The sequence below is a fragment of the Elephantulus edwardii genome, unplaced genomic scaffold (assembly GCF_000299155.1).
Source record: "Elephantulus edwardii isolate Elephantulus edwardi_28Jun2011 unplaced genomic scaffold, EleEdw1.0 scaffold00121, whole genome shotgun sequence".
Classification (NCBI taxonomy): domain Eukaryota; kingdom Metazoa; phylum Chordata; class Mammalia; order Macroscelidea; family Macroscelididae; genus Elephantulus; species Elephantulus edwardii.
The window spans coordinates 8235272-8255474 of record NW_006399871.1 but is presented as its reverse complement, the minus strand read 5'-3'; the positions used below and the strand labels follow the sequence as shown (position 1 = coordinate 8255474).

The 20203-nt window shown below is 40.3% G+C and overlaps 1 protein-coding gene and 1 pseudogene across 1 annotated transcript in view; both read right to left on the bottom strand.

The window, feature by feature from the left end:
- Positions 1-19750, bottom strand: part of ULK4 (unc-51 like kinase 4) — a 483261-nt gene extending 463511 nt beyond the window's left edge. Inside the window, exons 1-7 of the mRNA XM_006893067.1 lie at positions 19613-19750; positions 16872-16971; positions 12999-13138; positions 9496-9655; positions 6662-6763; positions 5219-5302; positions 2457-2532 (exon numbers count right to left, since the gene is read on the bottom strand). Of these exons, the coding sequence (XP_006893129.1) occupies positions 2457-2532; positions 5219-5302; positions 6662-6763; positions 9496-9655; positions 12999-13138; positions 16872-16971; positions 19613-19750 (800 nt within the window). The remainder of the gene's footprint in view (positions 1-2456; positions 2533-5218; positions 5303-6661; positions 6764-9495; positions 9656-12998; positions 13139-16871; positions 16972-19612) is intronic.
- Positions 11123-11563, bottom strand: LOC102847752 (annotated as a pseudogene).
- Positions 19751-20203: the final 453 nt, after the last annotated feature.

The following is a 20203-nucleotide window of genomic DNA, read 5'->3' as shown; positions in this document are numbered from 1 at the left end:
CCAGCACAACTCCTCAGGGACTGTACCAACCAGAGTTCCCTCAACTATGAAGTATAAGATACAGTTATGTATTAATAAAAATATGTATTTTACAATGTATAAATAACCTCATATAAATGTACCTTTGACATTGTATTATATTTTATTCTCTTCTTTTGCTATGCAATTAACCACATTCAGAAAGCAAAAGTAGAAGAAATGCATAAGCTTTAAGTAATATGGTATAAAACTGACAAGTATTACAATTCAGCGTGTTTCGATTTCCCAGTGATGACAGACACATTCGTGGTTTACAATCCAGTCTATGAAGATAGTTGTATATTTTAAAATCTGAAAGTATAATAGACATAAGCAGCCTATAATATTAATATGTTATATTTACTTTTACATTTTAAATTCTTTCTAGAACTGTCTTCATAAACATTAGCAGTCTGTGGAGCTCTGGTGGCCTAGTAGTAGGAAGTGCTGCAATCCCAAAGGCACACAGTTCAAATCCCCCAGCTGTTCCACATGAGAAATTTGCACAATCTCCTCCTGTGCGATTATTGTCTCTGAAAACCCACAAAGGGTCAGCTATGGGTTGTTTCTGACTCCACAGAATTCAACATCATCTTTTGCCCAAAAGGAGGCTAGACCTTTATCCTAATAAATTTATCATACTCTATGTCCATGGAGAGGCTAGAGCATTATTCTCATACATCTAACACATTTCAGTTTTAGACTTAGACTTGTACAACTTGATTCGAGGGAAAAAACCAAAATCAAGAATGTTAGTACCATGAAGGCAGACAGGCATATGCGTGTTTCAGAGTCAAAATAATGTGACTTTTGCTCGTTTACACAAATTTAAAGAACTGTAGGCTACAGCCAAAACCTGGATTTGCATTCAAACTATTACGTTTCAGTATCACCAGAATACACCAGGAGGTGCATATGTCACACTGGGAAAGGCAACATGTGAATTCTTTTAAAATTATTCTATTTGATCACATCATTAAAATTTTTATATTAAAATTACTCTGATCAAAATTAAAATATGAAAACATTTTCCAACTCAAACACGACTTCTTTTCCACAAAATGCTCATATAATTCACTGAAGGAGAAACAAAAATGGTCAATAAGGTTGAGTTTTATCCAACAAATTGGTACAAGTTAAACATCAAGAAAGTGACTGTGGAAGATAATAAGCTTTGGAACAGGCTGTTGTCCAAGTGTAAACTGTAACACTCCTAGAATCCAGCAAACAAGACTTGTTAAGGCCTGTGACCTAGCAATCCCTGTCAGAATTTCATCCAAAAGATATAACCACACAGATAACCAAAAAGGGGAACATTTACTGTAGCACTGTACGTAATATGCCAAATCGAGTTTTCAAAACTATCATTACACATTATTTCAAAAATTCATTATAAAGTTTATAGATCTATTTCAGTAATTTATCATTACACATTATTAAGCATTATATAATATATACTGCAACATATTTAAAATTACTAAGCAGATATCTACTTATTAATATGGGAAAATGCCACTAATGTATCATGATAGTTAACACTGTACGTCAACGTGGCTACGATTCTACATTTCGTTTTCCTGCAACTGTAAATCTTACTCTTTGATCCTCATAAGGCGGGATGAGAGGCAGCTGTGCAATGAACCTCAGCCCTGATCCAACGTAGGGGACCCCTCCCTCCTCAGGAACACGGCCTGCGTGGATTCTCTAGCAAAGGCACCTAACTTCTGCCCCATCTAGACTGCATCTGGATCTTCACCGCCACACTTGAATCAGGAGCCTGCCTTACAGGCCTCGGACTCCTGTCTCTGAAACCAGTAGCGCTGTTCTGCCTACTGACCTTGAACTTGCCAGCCTCTGCAGAAGCCTCTCATGGACCTGGAACTTGCCAGTGTTTTAAAAGTCCTTAAGTTATATCCTTGAAATCAATACATTTTTCTTCTTCTTTGAATGTGTGCATGCATGATGCAGACACATGTATACATACACAAATACATGCATTTCACATACATAATAATCTGTACATATATGAATGAATAGTAAAGTCCCAATGTGACTAGTATTCCATTACTTGATACCCACATTCTAAGATTATCATTCAAAATATTAAATACTCCACAACTAACATATACCATTAACTGCTTTTTTAATAACAGCTCCAATGTAACAGTTTTAAACAGTTTCGCCTTCATAAAACTTAACAAAGTTTGATCTTCACAAAAGAAGAAATGCACTCATTAGATTTGGAAGTTAAAAAGAATGCCAAAATATGTTCCTCAGAAGTAAAAACATTTGCAATTGAGAGAAAAAAAATATTCCTTAATCTGAAGTTACTTTTAAAAAATCATTTGAATAGCTATGTATGTATTAAAAAGGGTATTATTTAAGAAAAAAGAAAAATTTAAAATGTTACCATTTAGTCATTAAAATATCATCCATACCTTTTCTGAGGATCTTTTTGAAGTAAACCATCAAGCAAATTAATAAAATCTGAAGATGCTTTAGGAAGAGAAGAATCTACAAATAAATATTTTTTGTGGTAAATAGATGCATACAAAATATAATAAACTTAGTACTCTAGATTAAGTTTAAAATAATGGTATTTTAAACTCAATTATAGCCTCCATTTAATACAAACGGGGAGGGCTATCCAAAACATTTTCCCCTAGAGCACAGAAAGCAAGACTCTACAAAACTGTCTTGATTAACCTCAAAACTCACTGTAGAATCAATGTCCCCTGGAAGGATCACCAAACTCTTGCCTTGTCTTCTATTAATTCTGCTCCCTTCTCTGAGGCTTTCTTTTTAAAATACACTCTGTTCACAATTGTTGCAAACTGTCTTTAGTGTCCACACTTTATTTTCACCTGCATTTGCAGCCTCAGTTTTCTACTTTTTTATTAGGAAGATTTATTTTTTAAAAGAACAGGAAGTAACAATCATTACAAGATTGTTGATTCTGAATTCCATTCATCTCCAAGTATTCTGTCTTTCTTGGACAGACCATGGCCTACCCACAACGGCAGCCAAGGAGAACAAGATCAAAAACAGCCAGGCACCTTCAGTAAAAGCCTTCAGAAGAAATGGCTGCAAGAGGAACCGTGGCTGTATCCAGATAGAGATCCCATAAAAATCAACCAGCCTGGGAAACCATGGCATCCTGACCCTCAACATTTCACCTTCAAGGTTTCTGTTTCTTGCCTAGCAAGACTTTTGAGTTTACAGAACACCACACTCATCAATATTGTGAGTTCTGAAAACCCCAAAATTAGTCACCACTATTTTTTTGCACTGCAACGTGCGCTGTGGGAGGGGGAAGGAGGAGGAAGAGATGAAGTTGTGCAACAATGAATATTTTTTAAAGTGAACAGGGGCCTGTGTACCCACTTCAGCGTCGTCACATGTCCTTGTAGCCAGTGGGCTACATAAAGACGCTTCAACATTTCAGGGCTGGTTTCTCTGTTCTCATATCCAATTCTGGTGCTTACAACAGGGACTCGTGCTGATGCCCAAGGGCAAGAAGTCCCACTTCCTGTAAGGAAGGGAGCAGGCCTGACCCTGATGCCCAAGAAAGGCTTAACCCTAGACTTTTGGTTTTTCTTGGGGTTTTTTTTATTCCTTTTTGTTGTTGGCCTTGTGCTGGGTTTGTTTACAAAAGATCTATTTTTGTTTTACCAAACATTAAAAATGAAAACAGTTTTAAAAAAGTGAACAGGGGATGGCTGAAGGGGAGAGAGGAAAATGTGCAACAATGAATGAATGAAAATCCAAATTTTCGTTAAAATTAACTATCAAAACATAGACGACCTGGGGTCCTGTTGTGGTTGTGTATTGTTGAACCAGAACATTTTAGTGGACATCAAATTGAAGTTCTAGGTCCTTACTGCTCTTTCCTTAGTGTTAACTTATTCAACAATTACAGATGTTTGCTGCTTCAGGCGCAGGAAATACTGAAAATCACAAATGAAGTCCCTGCCCTCATGGAGTTTAGTCTGTGGGGAAAGTTACATATTAAATGCATGGTATGCAATATTAAAAAATTACAACTACCAAAAAATTAAGAATTTTTAAAAAGAAAAAAGTAGTCATTTATACCAGATTTGCCCAATGTGGAAAAAAGTCATGCCAGAAGATAGGAACAATTGATTATTTCCTAGGAAAACTAAGAAAAAGTTAACTTGAGGGGAGGGATTGAATAACAATGAATGAATTTTTTTTTTTACTTTTCAAAGAAAAGTGAATTGGGGGAGGCAGGGAGGGTGGGCAGGGAGAAAAGTGCAAAAATGAATGAATGAAATCCAAAGTCTCTGCAAACTTTCATTAAAATCAATTTAAATAAACAAGAAAACATGACTCTTCCCTTTAAGAAATACAGACCGTTTTCAAATTTTCTTTTGGGTTTTTTGGTTTTTTTTTTTTAAAAAAAGATGAATCCATCCACCAGACGCTCTGCTGGAGGAGCGGCAATCTCCGCCTGTACCAGTCAGATCCGATTTGATGGTACACACACACACAAAAAAAATTTTAAAAATTATAGAAAACTCTTGTCAATTCTTGAAAGGCTAAAAATATCTTGTATTTCTATTTTCTCCAGTCATTAATTTTTATATAATCCTAATTTTAGTTTTATATACTAGTCTGAAGAGTCACTTATTTAACATACAATGAAATGTTTTTTTTTAAATGCCTTGTCCCTTATTTTTAATATTCTCAGTTGCCATTGACTATGAACAACAGAGTAAGGTTTTACTAACCACAATTTATATGATCAGTTTTAAAACATTATCTACACAGTTAATAAGATTTTTAAAATTTTATCAAATTACCATTAAGAACTGAGAAACACCCAATTTGTCCCTACTAAAACACTAGAATTAACTACATGCACCGAAGAACAATAATACAGATACAAAGATTTTAGTGTTTTAAAATCTTTTAAACCAGATTTCTTGTGATAGAGAAGTACAGAATAATTTACGGGTTTTGGTTTTTTTTTTTAATGAGGGAAATAATTTGTAGCGCTGTCTTGTCCATAGCAGTACCTTTTAAAAAAATAAAAGGGGGTATTTTCTAAAATCATCAATTTAAGATATACTAAATATAACATCAGGGAATTATACATCCATACAAAAGGGACTAAATAAAGGTATAAATCTAAGCAGTGTGAAATTACATTAACTTCATTAATCCCAGGAAATTTTACCTTTGGGAATAGGTGGCAAAGGGTCTTGATATAAAATCTGTTCAATCAAATCTGAAAAACGTTCTGAGAAAAATGGAGGTTTTCCTGAAAGCACATGAAAAACTTGCAAAATTAAACATTTATCACCAATTATTCTAAACTAATTTCAACTACAGCTATTTCAAAATTACACAATTTACAGGAAAAATTACATTTTTCACATAAATGTATTTAAGTATATGTGAACACAAGTATGTATTTGTACATATAAATATTGATTACTCACATACTCCAGGCATACCTGTTTATTTTCCAGTATCTCTAAATTTTCCATCCTAACATATACACAAATTCATATATGGGCCCCACTACCATTATCATGATGAAACACTAGTGGGAAGTGGGTGGCCAGGTGTACTGCTAACTTAAAGGCCACACATCTCGAGTGGTTCAAATCCACCAGCAGCTCAGAGATAGCAGGGTCTCCTCATAAACAATTTACAGTCTCATGAAAGCTCACTGGAGAATCAGTTATGCATCTGTTTCAACTCCACGCCAATGTGAATGATATATTGGTCAAGATCAAAGAAAGGGTTACAACATCCGTGTGATTCGTAATCCAGTACCTCTACAAGAATCTCTACTCATGAACATGACTTTTAAATAGCTACTTTGCAACATTTCAGATGAGCATGTATGAGGGTCCACAACAGGCGGGGAGGATGGGCCGGGCCAGGGGGATTATCAGAGGGTCACAAAATTCGATGGTTGGAGGGAGGGGAGGGTTAAGGAAATAGGAAAGATCTGATGTGAAAAACAAAGTGTACGAACTTTGTAAGTATAAAATAAAAATTTTATTGAAAAAAAAAATTGCCTGTTGGTTAGCAAAGTTCTTAGGAACCTGTACACAAACAAGAAACTCAACTATAATCCTAACATAAGTGATTTAAGAAGTTTAGTCAAACAAGTTTTTCAACATAAATACTTGCAAACTACAGAGGGTTGTTTTGGTTTTAATGTTGTTGTTGTCGATTGCCTTCGAGTCAAGCACAACTCATAGCGACCCTATGAACAAAAGGCCTGAAGCCCCTCTAGGCCTGAAGCCCCTCTACAACTATCGACATTTATCTGTTTCCAAAGGCATGTTTAGGAAGTGGATGCTACTCCTGCTTCCATATAAAATTTGTACACATTGTCTTTCTTCCATGTATATAATGTACACAATTTTCACTCATGTTTTTCATACAATCATTCATATACACGGTTTCATAAAACAATTACTATTGATTTATGCCTATTATTACCCCGTCTTTTCAAGTCCACATTGGATCTTTCCTATTCTTTCAACCCCCGGCTGCCCCCTAACCTCTGCTGTTCTAGTGATTTCGCCCCTTCCCCTTTCACTCACTCCCCTTTGTGTTTTGATTCAATCTCTGATTTTAAGCTGAATCAGAAAATGATCACCTGAAAACATTTCATAAAGCAGACAGCCCAAGGACCAGAGGTCACTGGTGATAGAGAAATCGGCTCCCCTCAGGACTTCGGGAGCCGTGTACACAAGGCATCCTAAAAAACAAAGTACACAGAACAACTTCGTTAGACTCTTGCATATTGTTTCCAAGGCAAATCTGCCTGGGGGACCCCTGGTGAGATGAAAAATGATGGGAACAACACCCAGGACACAACTTCATGTGTATATCAGAATTTTGCGTTTCCAAGTTGTAGTTTGAAAGGGCATGTAACAGTCAATGCAAACTGATTTTGAAAATCCACAGGAATGAGAGGTATGGCACATTTATCCATACTATCTTTTAATATTTTTAACAAAACAAAAAATCCAAGAAAACATGGGGATGGTGTAAGACAGGTCAAGGTTCAGACTGGTTGATCTCATAGGGTTGCTAGTAGTGTGTTGACTCAATGGCACCTAACAAGAGATGGTAACATCAATCTTCTCTTGTTCTTCACAATTGTACCTCTGTGCAGATCAATCACAGATTACTTTCTCCCTCTTACTTCATTAGTGATTCACGTCACAATTTTAACAGATCCTATATGGCTATATACCTGTCCATCACAATACCTAGACACTCACCTATGTGTCTACAGGCAAAGTGTTAAAACTATTTCATGTTCCTTGCTAATCATATTACTCTGTAGATCTCATAAACGCATGTTAACGCTACAGCATTTGCCCAGAGATAAAGCTCAGAAGAGGAGACAGAAAAGGATGAAAGGAAGTGGAAAACACAAGGAGGAAGCAGGAGGAGTACTCCTGCACAAAAGGGACTGTGGTCAATGCCAAGAAACATAAGGTGGATGAACTACCAACAAGTACTTTTTTTAAATTTTTTTTATTATTTTTTTGTGTGTACCGTCAAATCAGATCTGACTGGTACAGGAGGAGATTGTTCCTCCCTCTCCAGCAGAGCATCTGGTGGATTCGAACCATGCACCTATTGGATTGTAGTGCAGCTTCTTGCCACTAGGCCACCAGAGCTCGCCTCAAGTACTTTTACAGTAGCAAAACCAATTTGTTCTGTAAACTTTTACTCATCAAATAAGAAATAAAAAGTAGTCTACAGTAACCAAAATCAATTTATCTGTAAACCAAAAGGATGTGGCGGTGAGCTGCCCCTGACATGAGCAATACCAATGGTCAAGGGAGGACTTTATCCTGCCTGTTACGTGGGTGTCCTCTGCCACTGTGACGATAACTCGCTCTATTATAGTCTCAGAAAACTAATATTCTATTATATTAATACTCTATATAGTATATTCTATATAACATGATATTAATGCATTATCTATTAATATAGACTATTAATATTCTCAGATTAAGTGTCAGAAGTAACTAAATTTATCAGCCAGAACCATCATCTACTTCTTCAAATAGCAATTTACTCAAGGGGAATGTTTCAAGTAAGTGTTCCTGAAAGGTATATCGCCTTTGTTTTCCATAGATAAGACCTTAAGTAACAATTTAGAACTTGAAATTCAACTAACATAGTCCACAGCAGTTGTTTTCACGAAAATGCAGGTCAGAAAGACTTTTCAGGACCGTGAAGGCTTTATTCTTGGACACGATATTCTGAAACATACATGGCGAGTCCTGAAAGCTAAGTTTTCTCTGGTCATGTCGACAGTCCTGACAGTTAACTGGCCTTTCCACTCGGTCCTCTCATCCCTCCACTTAGAGTCAGTCCTGTGATGCACGTCTTCCCTTTATAGCCGCCTCCTGCAACCAACACTCAATCTAGCAGCATCACAGAACTCTACGTGGAATTTAAGAATTAAAAAAAATCATGACTACTTCCCACAAAAGACTTGATATTACTAGTGTCACCTCAGAGATCTCATCGCCCTGTGAAAATGACCAACTGAGGGACTTGGTGAAACCCCTGAAAATGTGCCTTAATTGGAGAATATTCAAGAATGCTGAATAGTTGAGATAAAAGTGTGTGTCAGACATCATTCTAAGAGCAGAGGATACAACAGGAAACAAGACCAAGATCGGTCTTAACGAAGCCTTGATGACATAGTACTTTACAGGCTGCGCTGTAGCCAAAAAGCCAGTGGTTGATGGGAAAGACAGGCAGTCTCCTGCCTTAAAGATTTACAGCCTGGGGGAGCTCTGGTGGCCTAGTGGCAACAAACTGCCCTGCAATCCCAGAGGTGCGAGGTTCGAATCCACCAGACGCTCTGCTGGAGCAGGAGAGGCAGCTCCTCCTGTACCCATCAGATCCGATTTGATGTGTGCACAAAAAAAAATAAAATTTGCCAAAAAGAAAAAAAGTACTGACAGCCTAGGACTCAGCCTGGCACCACAGAGGGTCACCACCAACTCAAAACAGACTCAACAGCAGTGGGTGTGGATCTGGTTCATGTATTAAAGTATCATTAAGGACAAGTCAGGAGTTGTCAGAGCTCCCCATGCCTGGCAGTGTTGGGTCCAGACAACCTGAAGCCATGGACAAAGCCATCCCCTTATCTATACTTGGCAGTCCCTGGGTTAACAGGCTCAGCTACTTACCAGAACGTCGAAGGCTCGCATCCACGCACCAGCACCTCAGATGTACACGACAATTTCCATTCAAACTCTGTAGGGACAATTCTACCCTAACACATGGAGCTGACTTGGAATCAACTTAATGGAAACTTTTTTAAAAATCCACACTCATCTTGGTCATTAAGTAGCTATCTGACGGGCCCAGCGCAAGATCAGCACAATCTCTACGGCGTGTGGCCCGAGTGACCCGCAGCCCCAGTGCTCAGTGGAAGCCCCCAGGCCTGCCTACCTTTGATTCTGCTTTTCATATTTTTCTTCAGCCCACTCTCCCCGGTATCACCGCTTCCTTCTTCTGCCACCAAAGCGAAGAATTCTTCCAAATTTTCACCTTCCACTTTTGCTAAGCAAAAATTGCTGAACTTCAAGGTGCCAGGCCCTTCCAGCAGGATCTAGAAGATGAAAAAAGCCTTTTCAGAAACAAATTCAATTCAATCTGCATTCCCATCAGAGTCCAGAGGATGGCGCTCAAAAAAAAAAATCAGCATTAGTTCTACTGCTTCAGCACAAATTGTTGTACAAGTCCCCCCTTCTCCAGACTTGACTATGAAGCGATTATTCTAGACTCGTCATGCCAAGAACACCTAATCATATATTCCTTTCACACAGTTCTCTCCATCTGTTTCTTTTTTTTTTCTTCTTTTTTTTCTCCATCTGTTTCTATACCGTATACATTATTTATCCCCTTTTTTCTTAGTTTTCCCCCAACCCCCATGTCAGTCCTGTTTCCTAACAGTGGCATTATGCTGTATTTGTATTTTTGGGGTTTGAGATAGTTCACTCACCATAATGTCCTCCATGGTGACTCATTTTGTATATTTCATGAGTTGTTTTTCAGTGCTGCATAGTATTTCCATTGTGTGAAAATATATATACCATAGCTTCTCTTTTTTTAATTTTTATTATTTGTGTGTGTGTACACACCGTCAAATCAGATCTGACTGGTGGAGAAGATTGTCCTTTAGCACAGCATCTGGTGGATTTGAACCGTGCACCTCTGCAATTGCTATCTTAACTCTTCTAACAGGGAGCTCTGGAGGCCAAGTCCACAGCAAGTTGTGCGGCTAACCCAGAGACTACGAGTGTCCTGTGCTGCGATTTACAGCCTTGGAAGACCAGAGTGCCCGTAAGCCATGAGTCAGAACAGACTTAACAGTCAGCAAGTGACTGCTCCAATGAAATGGCAAAGCACTCTACGGTGCCCTGGGATCAGCTGCAGGCAAAGACCTCTCCAAAGGTCTAAGCAGCAATGATGTCAGTTTAAAGACTAAGATGTGCCTGATTCAAGCTGGGGTCTTTTCATTTTACTTCCTATCCAAGCACACACTGGACAATAAGTAGGGAGGACAGAATAAAAAATACACTTTGGAAACCAGGAATGACTTACCGCTATTTTTCTCTGAAGGTAAAAAATTCATTTCTCACCTGGTGGCAAGAAGCTGCACTACAATCCCAGAGGTACATGGTTTGAGTCCACCAGATGCTCTGCTGGAGAAGGAGGGACAGTCTCCTCCTGTACCAGTCAGATCCAATTTGACGGTACACAAACACAAAATAATAAAATTTAAAAATGCATTTCTCATTTTCCTAGTAGAATCCAAACATATTAAACAAAAAGATACTATTCCCAAATACAAATAATAAGTGGCTATTACTTCAGGATCAAGGTTAAGGAAACAAGCACATGAATGTCAAATATCTATTAAGTAAGGTTTTCATGGAATAATGGTTTTTTGGTTTTTTTCTTAGGTTTAATTATCTCATGAGCAACCCTGGTGGAATTGAAAGCCTCTAGCTACTAACCAGATAATTTTTTTTTAAGCCTTAAAATCTCATAACTTTTTTATTATAAAAGTGGCTTATCGGTAGGATTTCTGGTAACGTGCACGGGCCCCAGGGCCTCCAAACTTCTTGGATTCGCAGCGACGAGGGTCAGCTACAAGCAAGGTCCGGTCATACTGGATAAGGAGGTCTTTGATTTCCTTCTTGGAGGCCTCATCCACATATTTCTGGTAATAGGCAACCAAGGCTTTGGAGACAGACTGGCGGATTGCATAAATCTGGACAACATGACCACCACCCTTCACACGGACTCGAATGTCCACACCGGCAAAGCCTTCTTTACCCAGAAGCCGAACAGGTTTCAGGAGCTTGTACTGCAGCGTGCGGGGCTCAATCATCTCCAGAGGCCGGCCGTTCACCTTGATAAGGCCGTTGCCCCGTTTGCAGTGTGCCACGGCTGTGGCGGTCTTCCTGCATCCAAAGACTTGCATGGACTGCAGCGGGCCCTTGGATGGCATGGCAAATGGCTATCAGGAGAGGTCCTCGCCGTGTGGCTCTGTGACCAGAAAAGGGAAGCGCACCCAGGTAATCATTTTTAACCCACCAGCTGAAGGGAGAGTTCTGGTAGCCTAGTGGCAAGAAGCTGCACTGCAATCCTGAAGGTACGTGGTTCAAGTCCACCAGATGCTCTGCTGGAGAAGGATGGACAGTGTCCTCCTGTGCCAGTCTGACTTGGTGGCACAACAACGAAGATTAATCCACCAGCTGTTCCTTAGGAGAAGACATGGCAGTGTGCTCCCATAGAGATAATAGCCATTGAGGACCCTGTGGGATGGTTCTTCTCTGTCCTGCTAGACCCCATCAGTCCAAAATGACTTGATAGCAGTAGTTAGGGTCTGACATTCTCATACAGGTGGCTTATGCATTCAAATAACATTCAACTTTTCATTTCATTGTGCATATATTACCAAACAAAAATGCAAACAGGGAATACAAATCCTCCAAGTATATACTTACAAGAATCCTCTCCACTGAGAACACAGGACCTGCCAGAAAGTATCCTAGAACTTTAATTTAAAATGTCCTTTTTCATTCTCACCACCATCCCAAAAATATGTCCATTTCAGCCAACTATGTCTATGACATTGACAGGTAGGGAAGTGTCAGCTCAGGGACTCAACTCTGCTAGTTCAGGCCTCAACTGCAGTGAAGAATATTTTGTTACAATTTTGCTAAGGAAAAACATTTCTGTAACAAAGATCACGCAAACATAGGGGAAAATTTCCAATACCAACCACCACCCACCATCATCGAAATCGAGTCCACTTCATGGCAACCCTCCAAGCTTCCGAAGCTGTAAATCTTCACAGACTACTCATCTTTCTCCCTTGATGTAGCTGATGAATTCAAAACAGTGACTAAACCAAGTTAGCAGTGCAACACTGAAACCATGTTTTAAGACCCAAGAGTATCTTAGTGTATAAACTAACTAGGCTCATCATTGCCAAGACACTTTTGCTTCAATAATTACTCAAGGAGTTCTGAAGGGGAATGTCTTCACATTCTAAAAAGCTTTCTCAACAAGCAGTTAAAAATAGAGGACTATTTCCTTTCCTCAAACAAAGAAAAAATTTAAAACTTCAAGATGTTATACATCAAAACCTTCTTTGGTAATCACAAGAGTTCACAATTAAGGTTGCATAGTGGAATGTACTTGGGGTGGTGGGAGGGGGGATTGTGTACCAGGGAGGGAGTCTTTCTTTTACTTTTGAAAGAGGAGTGAACTAGGGAGCAGGGGGAGAGGGCTGGGCGGGTAGAGAAGTGCAGCAATGAATGAATGGAAATCCAAATTCTCTGTAAATGTTCATTAAAATCATTTTAAAAAAAAACAAAAAGAAAAATACCTTTTAAAATAAAAGCCGTGGTTAGGACATAAAATGTTTCATAAATTACCTTCCCGGGAGAAATGTCACAAAAGAGAATTCCAAGTTTATGAAGGTGATGCAATCCCATGACGAGGTCAATTCCAAATTCTCGCACGACATCTTCAGGGAGGTTTTCATCTTGAGCAATAACCATTTCTAAGGAGCCACCTGCAATGAGGTGATGAAAGTCACCTGGTACATTTTTGTTCCACCATTAAGGAGCCACCTGCAATGAGGTGATGAAAGTCACCTGGTACATTTTTATTCCACCATTACCAAAGGCCTCTAGGCTTTTTCAATCGGGAGGCAGTGAGTTCAAAATGTTATTGAATCTATAACTTTACAGTCTAGTAGAGGAGACACACATGTGAATAGTGTCCAAATATTGGAACAGGTGGCTATGTCCCTAACTCCAGAGCCATGTCCAGGAGAAATGTAAGGACAGAAAATAAGAGGGTGAAAAGAACCTTGTTTGTTATGTGGCATCAAATTGCCCACAACTCATAGTAACCCTACGCATAATCGCTCTGAATCCTGCTCTAGCCCGAATCAGTCTCACTGACTGCCGCACCTACCCTCGTTCCCCCATTACTGTTGTCAATTCATCTCGTCCGGGATCTTCCTCTCCTACAGTCCCTCCACCCTTCCACCGTATGATGTCCTTTTACAGAGACTGGTCCCTCTTGGCAATGCACCAATACTATGTGACCCAGAGCTTCAAAGGAGAAATTTGTTTCATCCTCTCCAAAACAGACCTGTTTGTTCTCTTGGCAGTGCATGGTATATTCAATACTCTTCTCCAGCATGACTCAAAGGCATCAATAATTCTTCTGTCATACTTAGTCATTGTCCAGCGCTCTACTGCGTATCAACTAACTGTGAAGCCCAGCCTGGATGGGGCACACAGTCTCTCTAGACTGACATCCTTATGCTTGGGAACTTTGGAGAGTCCCCTGAGAGACTTCTCCACTGCAATGTGTTTTGGGGCTTTTTTTATTGATTTTAATGAAAGTTTACAGAGACTGAGGATTTTCATTCCTTCATTGTTACACTTTTCTCCCTGCCCACCCACCCCCAATTTGCACTCCTCTTTGAAAAGTAAAAGAAAAACTCTTTCATTGTAATACAATCCCTCCCCGCCCCCAGTCCACGCCACTATATTTCCTGACTTCTGGTGCCCAGAGTGTTGATTGTGGAGCTGAGTACGGCTGTCATTTCCCCCTGCACAGCTCTCAGGAAATTACGGCTGCAGAAACACGCGTTAAATCCTAACCCATTGCTGTGCGCGTCTATCACACTATGCAGCGTCTAGTCCCACTCGCACATGTGCCCGGTGAAGTCAAGCTCTGCAAAGTGCCGTGCTGTGTAACAAGACACACCTGCCTCCCCTCAACAGACATCACAAGGCTTAGTGCTCAGCAGTGATGAGATGCAAAGCCAAACGCAGGCACGGTATGGATTCTTCTATATTCTTCCAACATCTGTAACTCCACAAAGTGCTTTCTCCAATAAAGGCCACCCAAAGTCTAATCCCAAAAACATGGTGGCCAAGCCAATCTCACTTCCTAAATGTGCATTATCTCGGACACCAAGCCCCCTGCCCCCAACACACACACACTTTCTTGGCTGGGTTCGACAATTCCCTCTAAGTCTCATAACCAACTGCATTACAGAAGGAGGATGGACACTCTCTTCCTGTGTTTTTTCTCTGAATACCTGCTGGAGGGTCAGCTATGAGTCTGACTTGACAGTACACAACAACAGTCTCCCAGAGCACGACGACTATCGTTTTATTATGTGCAGTCTGGTTGAAACCAACTCATAGCTGACCCTCCAGCAGGTTTTCAGAGGTGGTCACTGCACAAGACTGTCCCTCTGTCTCCTGAGGAGCAGCCAGTGGATTTGAACCACCAAAAGTACGCAGTCTTTCAACTGGAGGTGCAACTCCTTACCCGAGACCACCAGAGCCCTCATAGAATATACTTACTGTTTTGGGGTTTAGTAGAGGAACAGAATACCAGCATCATATAGTCGTCCATTTTCCCAAGGAGGGCACCTCTCTGCTTCAGCGGCAGGAACAGCTCTCAGAAAAGAAATGCCCACGCCCCTACATCCCAGGACTTTTATCAGGGCGTCCACGTGCGATCACGCGTTTACCATGTAGGCGCCCAATCAGATCAGTGCCCAAGAGATAACCAACAGGTGTACTCGACCAACAGGTGTAGTTAATACATCCTAATCATGTAAGAAACGTCTGTGGAGTTGTTTTCCCAAAAACCAACAGCAAAAGCCAAAAAAAAAAAGTTTATTACACTACACTGCTATTAAAAAAAAAATCTCTACAGGCCCAAGAGTATCACAGCGGCCAAGTTCAAAGAAAAGGAAGTCTTACAAGAGTTGCATCAGAGTTATGATGAAAGTAAGAGTATTCTGGGGTTCGATTTTGTTTGGGTGAGAAACCATCCCAGCCACAGGCAAACTTCAGTTAGTTATACATGCTCAGAAATCAGGAACAGAGCAAAAAGTGGCACTTGGAATATCCCCTGGTCACCTAACCACGTGTACAACAACAGCAGTAATGCAATGTTATTGCTCAGTGCCCCTGAACCCTATAAAACCCTATCAGACCTTCAAGATAGTTGATTTCTACAGATCAAGAACAACTAAATGGTATTTTCATCCAAATAGTGTCTTTGGTGATTACACTTTATAAATTCTGATACATAGGGAACAGTCGTAAAGCCAGCAATAATCACAAAATTATCTCAATGCTTAATGAGGCTCAGTGTATGAACAGAAGACACATCACTGGTGCATTTTCCTATTGAATCTCACTACACCGATGCTAAAAGTTCCGTACCTGCATATTGCGACAGATTACCTTTCTCCCTGTATATAAAGCCTTGGGAAATTTTTACGAAATGAGACTGGAGCCACGTTACCATTACCCGTCACTGAGCAGATGCACCTGTTCCCTCCTCGCTGCACTTTTCCACGTGCCATGTGTTCTTACAGTGCATGGCATCTTGTTAAACACCAGCCTTCGCATCAAAACACCATATTATGTTACCCTCAAAACAGCTGCTGTTACTGATTACTGGTGTTTACCCCTAAACGAACTAATTACTAATTGACCCAACATGTGCATTTCAATTTACTGGAAAAACCTGTTTCACACTGAACCACCACTTGCAAGGATTTCAAAATTGTGATGTGGTTGATTAAGTAGTATGTTCAACCCACAGAATTTGAAATTGATATGGCTTCCTCTGACCAAGCATCTTTTCTCTCCGCTTTTCTGAAATCCCTGAATGAAAATATTTTAAGTTTATTACAGTAAATAACATCGACTCTACCTTATCTCATGGGTTTTGATATGTGTGTCTGATTCAGGACATGGGTTTTTCTGATCACTTGCTATCCATCTGAGGGCTGGACAATGAATAAAAATGAAAGAATTGATGCCTTTGAGCTGTAATGCTGGAGAGGAGCACAGAACATCCCATGGACGGCCAAGAGAACAAACAGCTATGTCTTGGAGAGGGTGCAGCCAGAATGCTTTCTGGAGTCAAAAATGAGGAGGCTTCACCTCATGTACATTGGGCATGTTGCTCAGAGGGGTTATTCCTTGCACAAGAGCATGATGCTGGGAAGGGTGGAGGGTCAGTGAAGGAGAGGAAGACTCTCAACCAGGGGGACTGACATGGTGACTACAGCAATGGGATCTATTATGTCAGGAAGTGTGAGGATGGCACAGGACAAGGTTCAGATATGTTTTCATAGGCTCGCTATGGGTCACTCACCAGCACCAAACAACTACATTCTATCTAGTCAAGAATATTAAAGGACTTTCTAACATTTTTTTTTCAAACTACACGCATCGCACTTGCCAGACACTTACCTGTGCAGAGCTCCACCACGAGCCAAAGATGATTGCTGGTTTCGTACCATTCATGGAAAGTTACAATATTCTTGTGTTTAATTTCATGAGTGAGACGGACCTAGAAAAACACAGTAGTCACAAAAAAAGTTCCCCAAAACTTTTCATATACTAAGAAAAGGCAAACAAAGTCGTAGAATCTACACAGATATTTCAAATGCTGCTTCTAATTAGAAATGCTGATCACATGAAGAAACAGTAACAGTCTAATGTAGTCCTAAAAAGAACTGAAATCTACTTAATATGTATGCATGCAGCATTGTAAATAATTTATAGGAAAATTTCTCGAACTCAAACACCAAAATAGCTATTATTAGGGTTTTTTCCTATTTTGTTTTTCTCCATTCCTGTATCTTCTCTAGTAAATACACGACTTTCATAACCAGGGGGAAAATATATAATTTTAAAGGGGTAACAGTGGTGTTGGTTCTATTTTCTTGTATTATTGTTGTGTACCACTGAGTCTGACATACTTTGGACATGTAAGGAGGGACAGGTCCTTGGAGAGGGACATCATGCTTGGTAAGGTGGAGGGACAGCGCAGGACGGGAAGACCCTCTATGAGGTGGATTGATTCAGTGACTGGGGTAATCGGGATGGGAGTGTCAGAGACAGTGCGACTGGCACAGGACAGAGCAGAGTTTAGGGCTGTTGTACACAGGGTCGCTATGAGTCGCAAGCGACTCGACAGCACATAACAACAACAACCACTGAGTAGTTAGAAGCAACCCACAGCTGATCCTCCAGTGGGTTTTCAAAGACAGTTAATCACATGGAGACTGCCCATCCTTCTCCCGCGGTGCAGCTGAGATTTGAACCGCGAGCCTGTGATAATGTACCACAGATGCTTCTTACCTCTAGGCCCCCAGAGCTCCCTATTTTCACATTATTGATTTTAAAAATGAATATATATTACTTGTATTTACAAGAACTCTCTAAAGAATTGTACATTCCTCTTTTTTCAAAATATGGAGAATTGTGATACCAGTTCAAGCAGATTATTAAAAGAGGGATCATTACCATAAACACGCAGATCAAGTCTAATTTTTTTTAAAATACTAAGTTTCTTCAGGGAGCTTTTCTCACATTAGAATCTCATTAAAAAGGAAAATCAAAACCACAGAAACGTTTTCATTTTAGCAATTCTGAGTCTTGATAGTTTGCTAACAATTACCAAAGTACTTGTTTTCCCCGTCTTTAAAAAAAAAATAATCACGTACACATTCTATTGTCACCCAACACAAGCTAATGGGCCTATAACGTGTGGATCATGCAGAGGTCCTACTTTTTAAAAATCCACGTAGCTCCACTTATAGCTAAACAGGAGACAGGCTTGCAAGGTGAACACCACGGAGGAACCATGCCTTAGAAAACAATCAGCTGTGTATCAAGAGGGCCACTTTCGCCCAAGAATAAAGCTCAAGTAGCAGAGAGAGAGGAATAAACACAGAGAAATGGGGAGGGGAGGGGTGCAGTTCAGTGCTACAGAGTGACTCAGGGCCATTATCGCCAGCGGTTGGCCAGTGTTTGACAATTACGCCTGGTCTACCCCCTGCCCCATGATTTTGCATTATCTACTCTACCCCCTCCCCCATGATTTTGCATCATCTAAATGTGAAAAGTAAATACACTCAACAACAAATGAACAGACAGAACTATGATACATTCACACAGTGGAATATTATGCAGTACTGACAAACAATACTCATAAAACATTACACAACCTGGAGGAGCCTGGAGGATATTAAAAGTGAAATACCTCTTATGAATCAGGGTGAAGTCTCTCTCAAGGAGGAGTGATAGGGAATGGCAAAGGACACACTGACAAAGGAGATTAATCAGAACTGGCTTTGACAAGCACTATGGCAATTGGACAATTAAAACAGACTTTCGGGGGGGGGAAAAAGGAACGAACTGGGGAGGAGGGTAGAGAAAAAAGTGCAACAATGAATGAATGAAAACCCTAAATCTCTGTAAATGTTCATTAAAATTAATAAAATTTAATAAAAAAAGTTAAATACCTCAGTCACAAAAAGATCAATACTGCATAACACCACTGTGACAAAAAAAAGAACAGGCATGGCGGAGTGGGGGATAGGATGGAGGAAGAAAAAGCTGCTAGATAATACACACTGCTTTAGAGATGAGGGGAAGAGCTGTCAGAAAGGAACATATGATTAGGCATTATAACAACAATGTGGAAGGGGTGCATTGCTGGGTGGGCTGGGGCAGAGGGGAGGGAAGGGGAGAAAATGTGCAACAATGAATTTTTAAAAAAAACCTTTAGATGTATCTACCCGATTGTCAATAAAACCAGCCAAGAAGAAAAGTGATTCATAAATTACATGGGTATGTTCACTGGTCACACCAGATGTGTGGTTCTGAGGAATCATCTACTGTGGACTGAAAATGTGGGGTTTGCTATGGTGAGTCCCAGGGCCTCTGTTTGCATGTCACTTCTCTCAGTTCTCTCGTTCCCCAGTTGTTGCGGCTGTGAACCAGTGAGTCTGAAATCAACTCATAGCTGGCCCTCCAGCAGGGTTTCAGAGGCAGTTATTCACGCAGGAGGTGATTACCCATCTTTCTTCTGCAGAGCATCTGGTCATCCATACCTTGGACCTTGGGGTTGGTAGTGCAACTCCTTACTACAAAGCCATCAAAGGCCCTACTTGCCTAGAGGGAAGAAAGGCTACTTGACTCACCCAATTGGTTATTTCAGGTCTTTTACACTTATCAGTACAGAGAATAGCTACAAAATTGATGGTTCCTTTTCGCCGCCCTTTATAGACCACCGTCTTGCTTCCTCTGCCAATCTCCTCATACAGAATGAAGTTCTCCATCTCTGGGCCAACGTCTCACCCACGAGGAAATGACAGCATGATCGCATATCCAGTTCCTAAAAAGGAAAGCAAAGATGGCATTGGTAAAGCTCAGCTCAACACTCTTGGCACCAGCAGTGAGGAAATCAAAAAATGAACTGCACTAGGGGAATCTCCTTGTTTAGGGATCTCTCCAAAGTGGTAAAGTGCAACAATGTCAGTCTAGAGACGAAGGTGCGCCTGATCCAGGCCACGGTCTTTTATCATTGCTTGCTATGCATCAGAGAACTGGACAGTGACTAAAGGTGATAGAAGAATTAAAGCCTTTGAGTTGTAATGCTGGGGAGAAAAGTACTGAATACATCATTGACCGCCAAGAGAACAAATAGTTCTGTCCTGGAGTGTGAGACCAAGTTGCTCCTTGGAGCAAGGATTTTGAAGCTCTGTCTCACATACTTTGGGCATGTGGCCAGG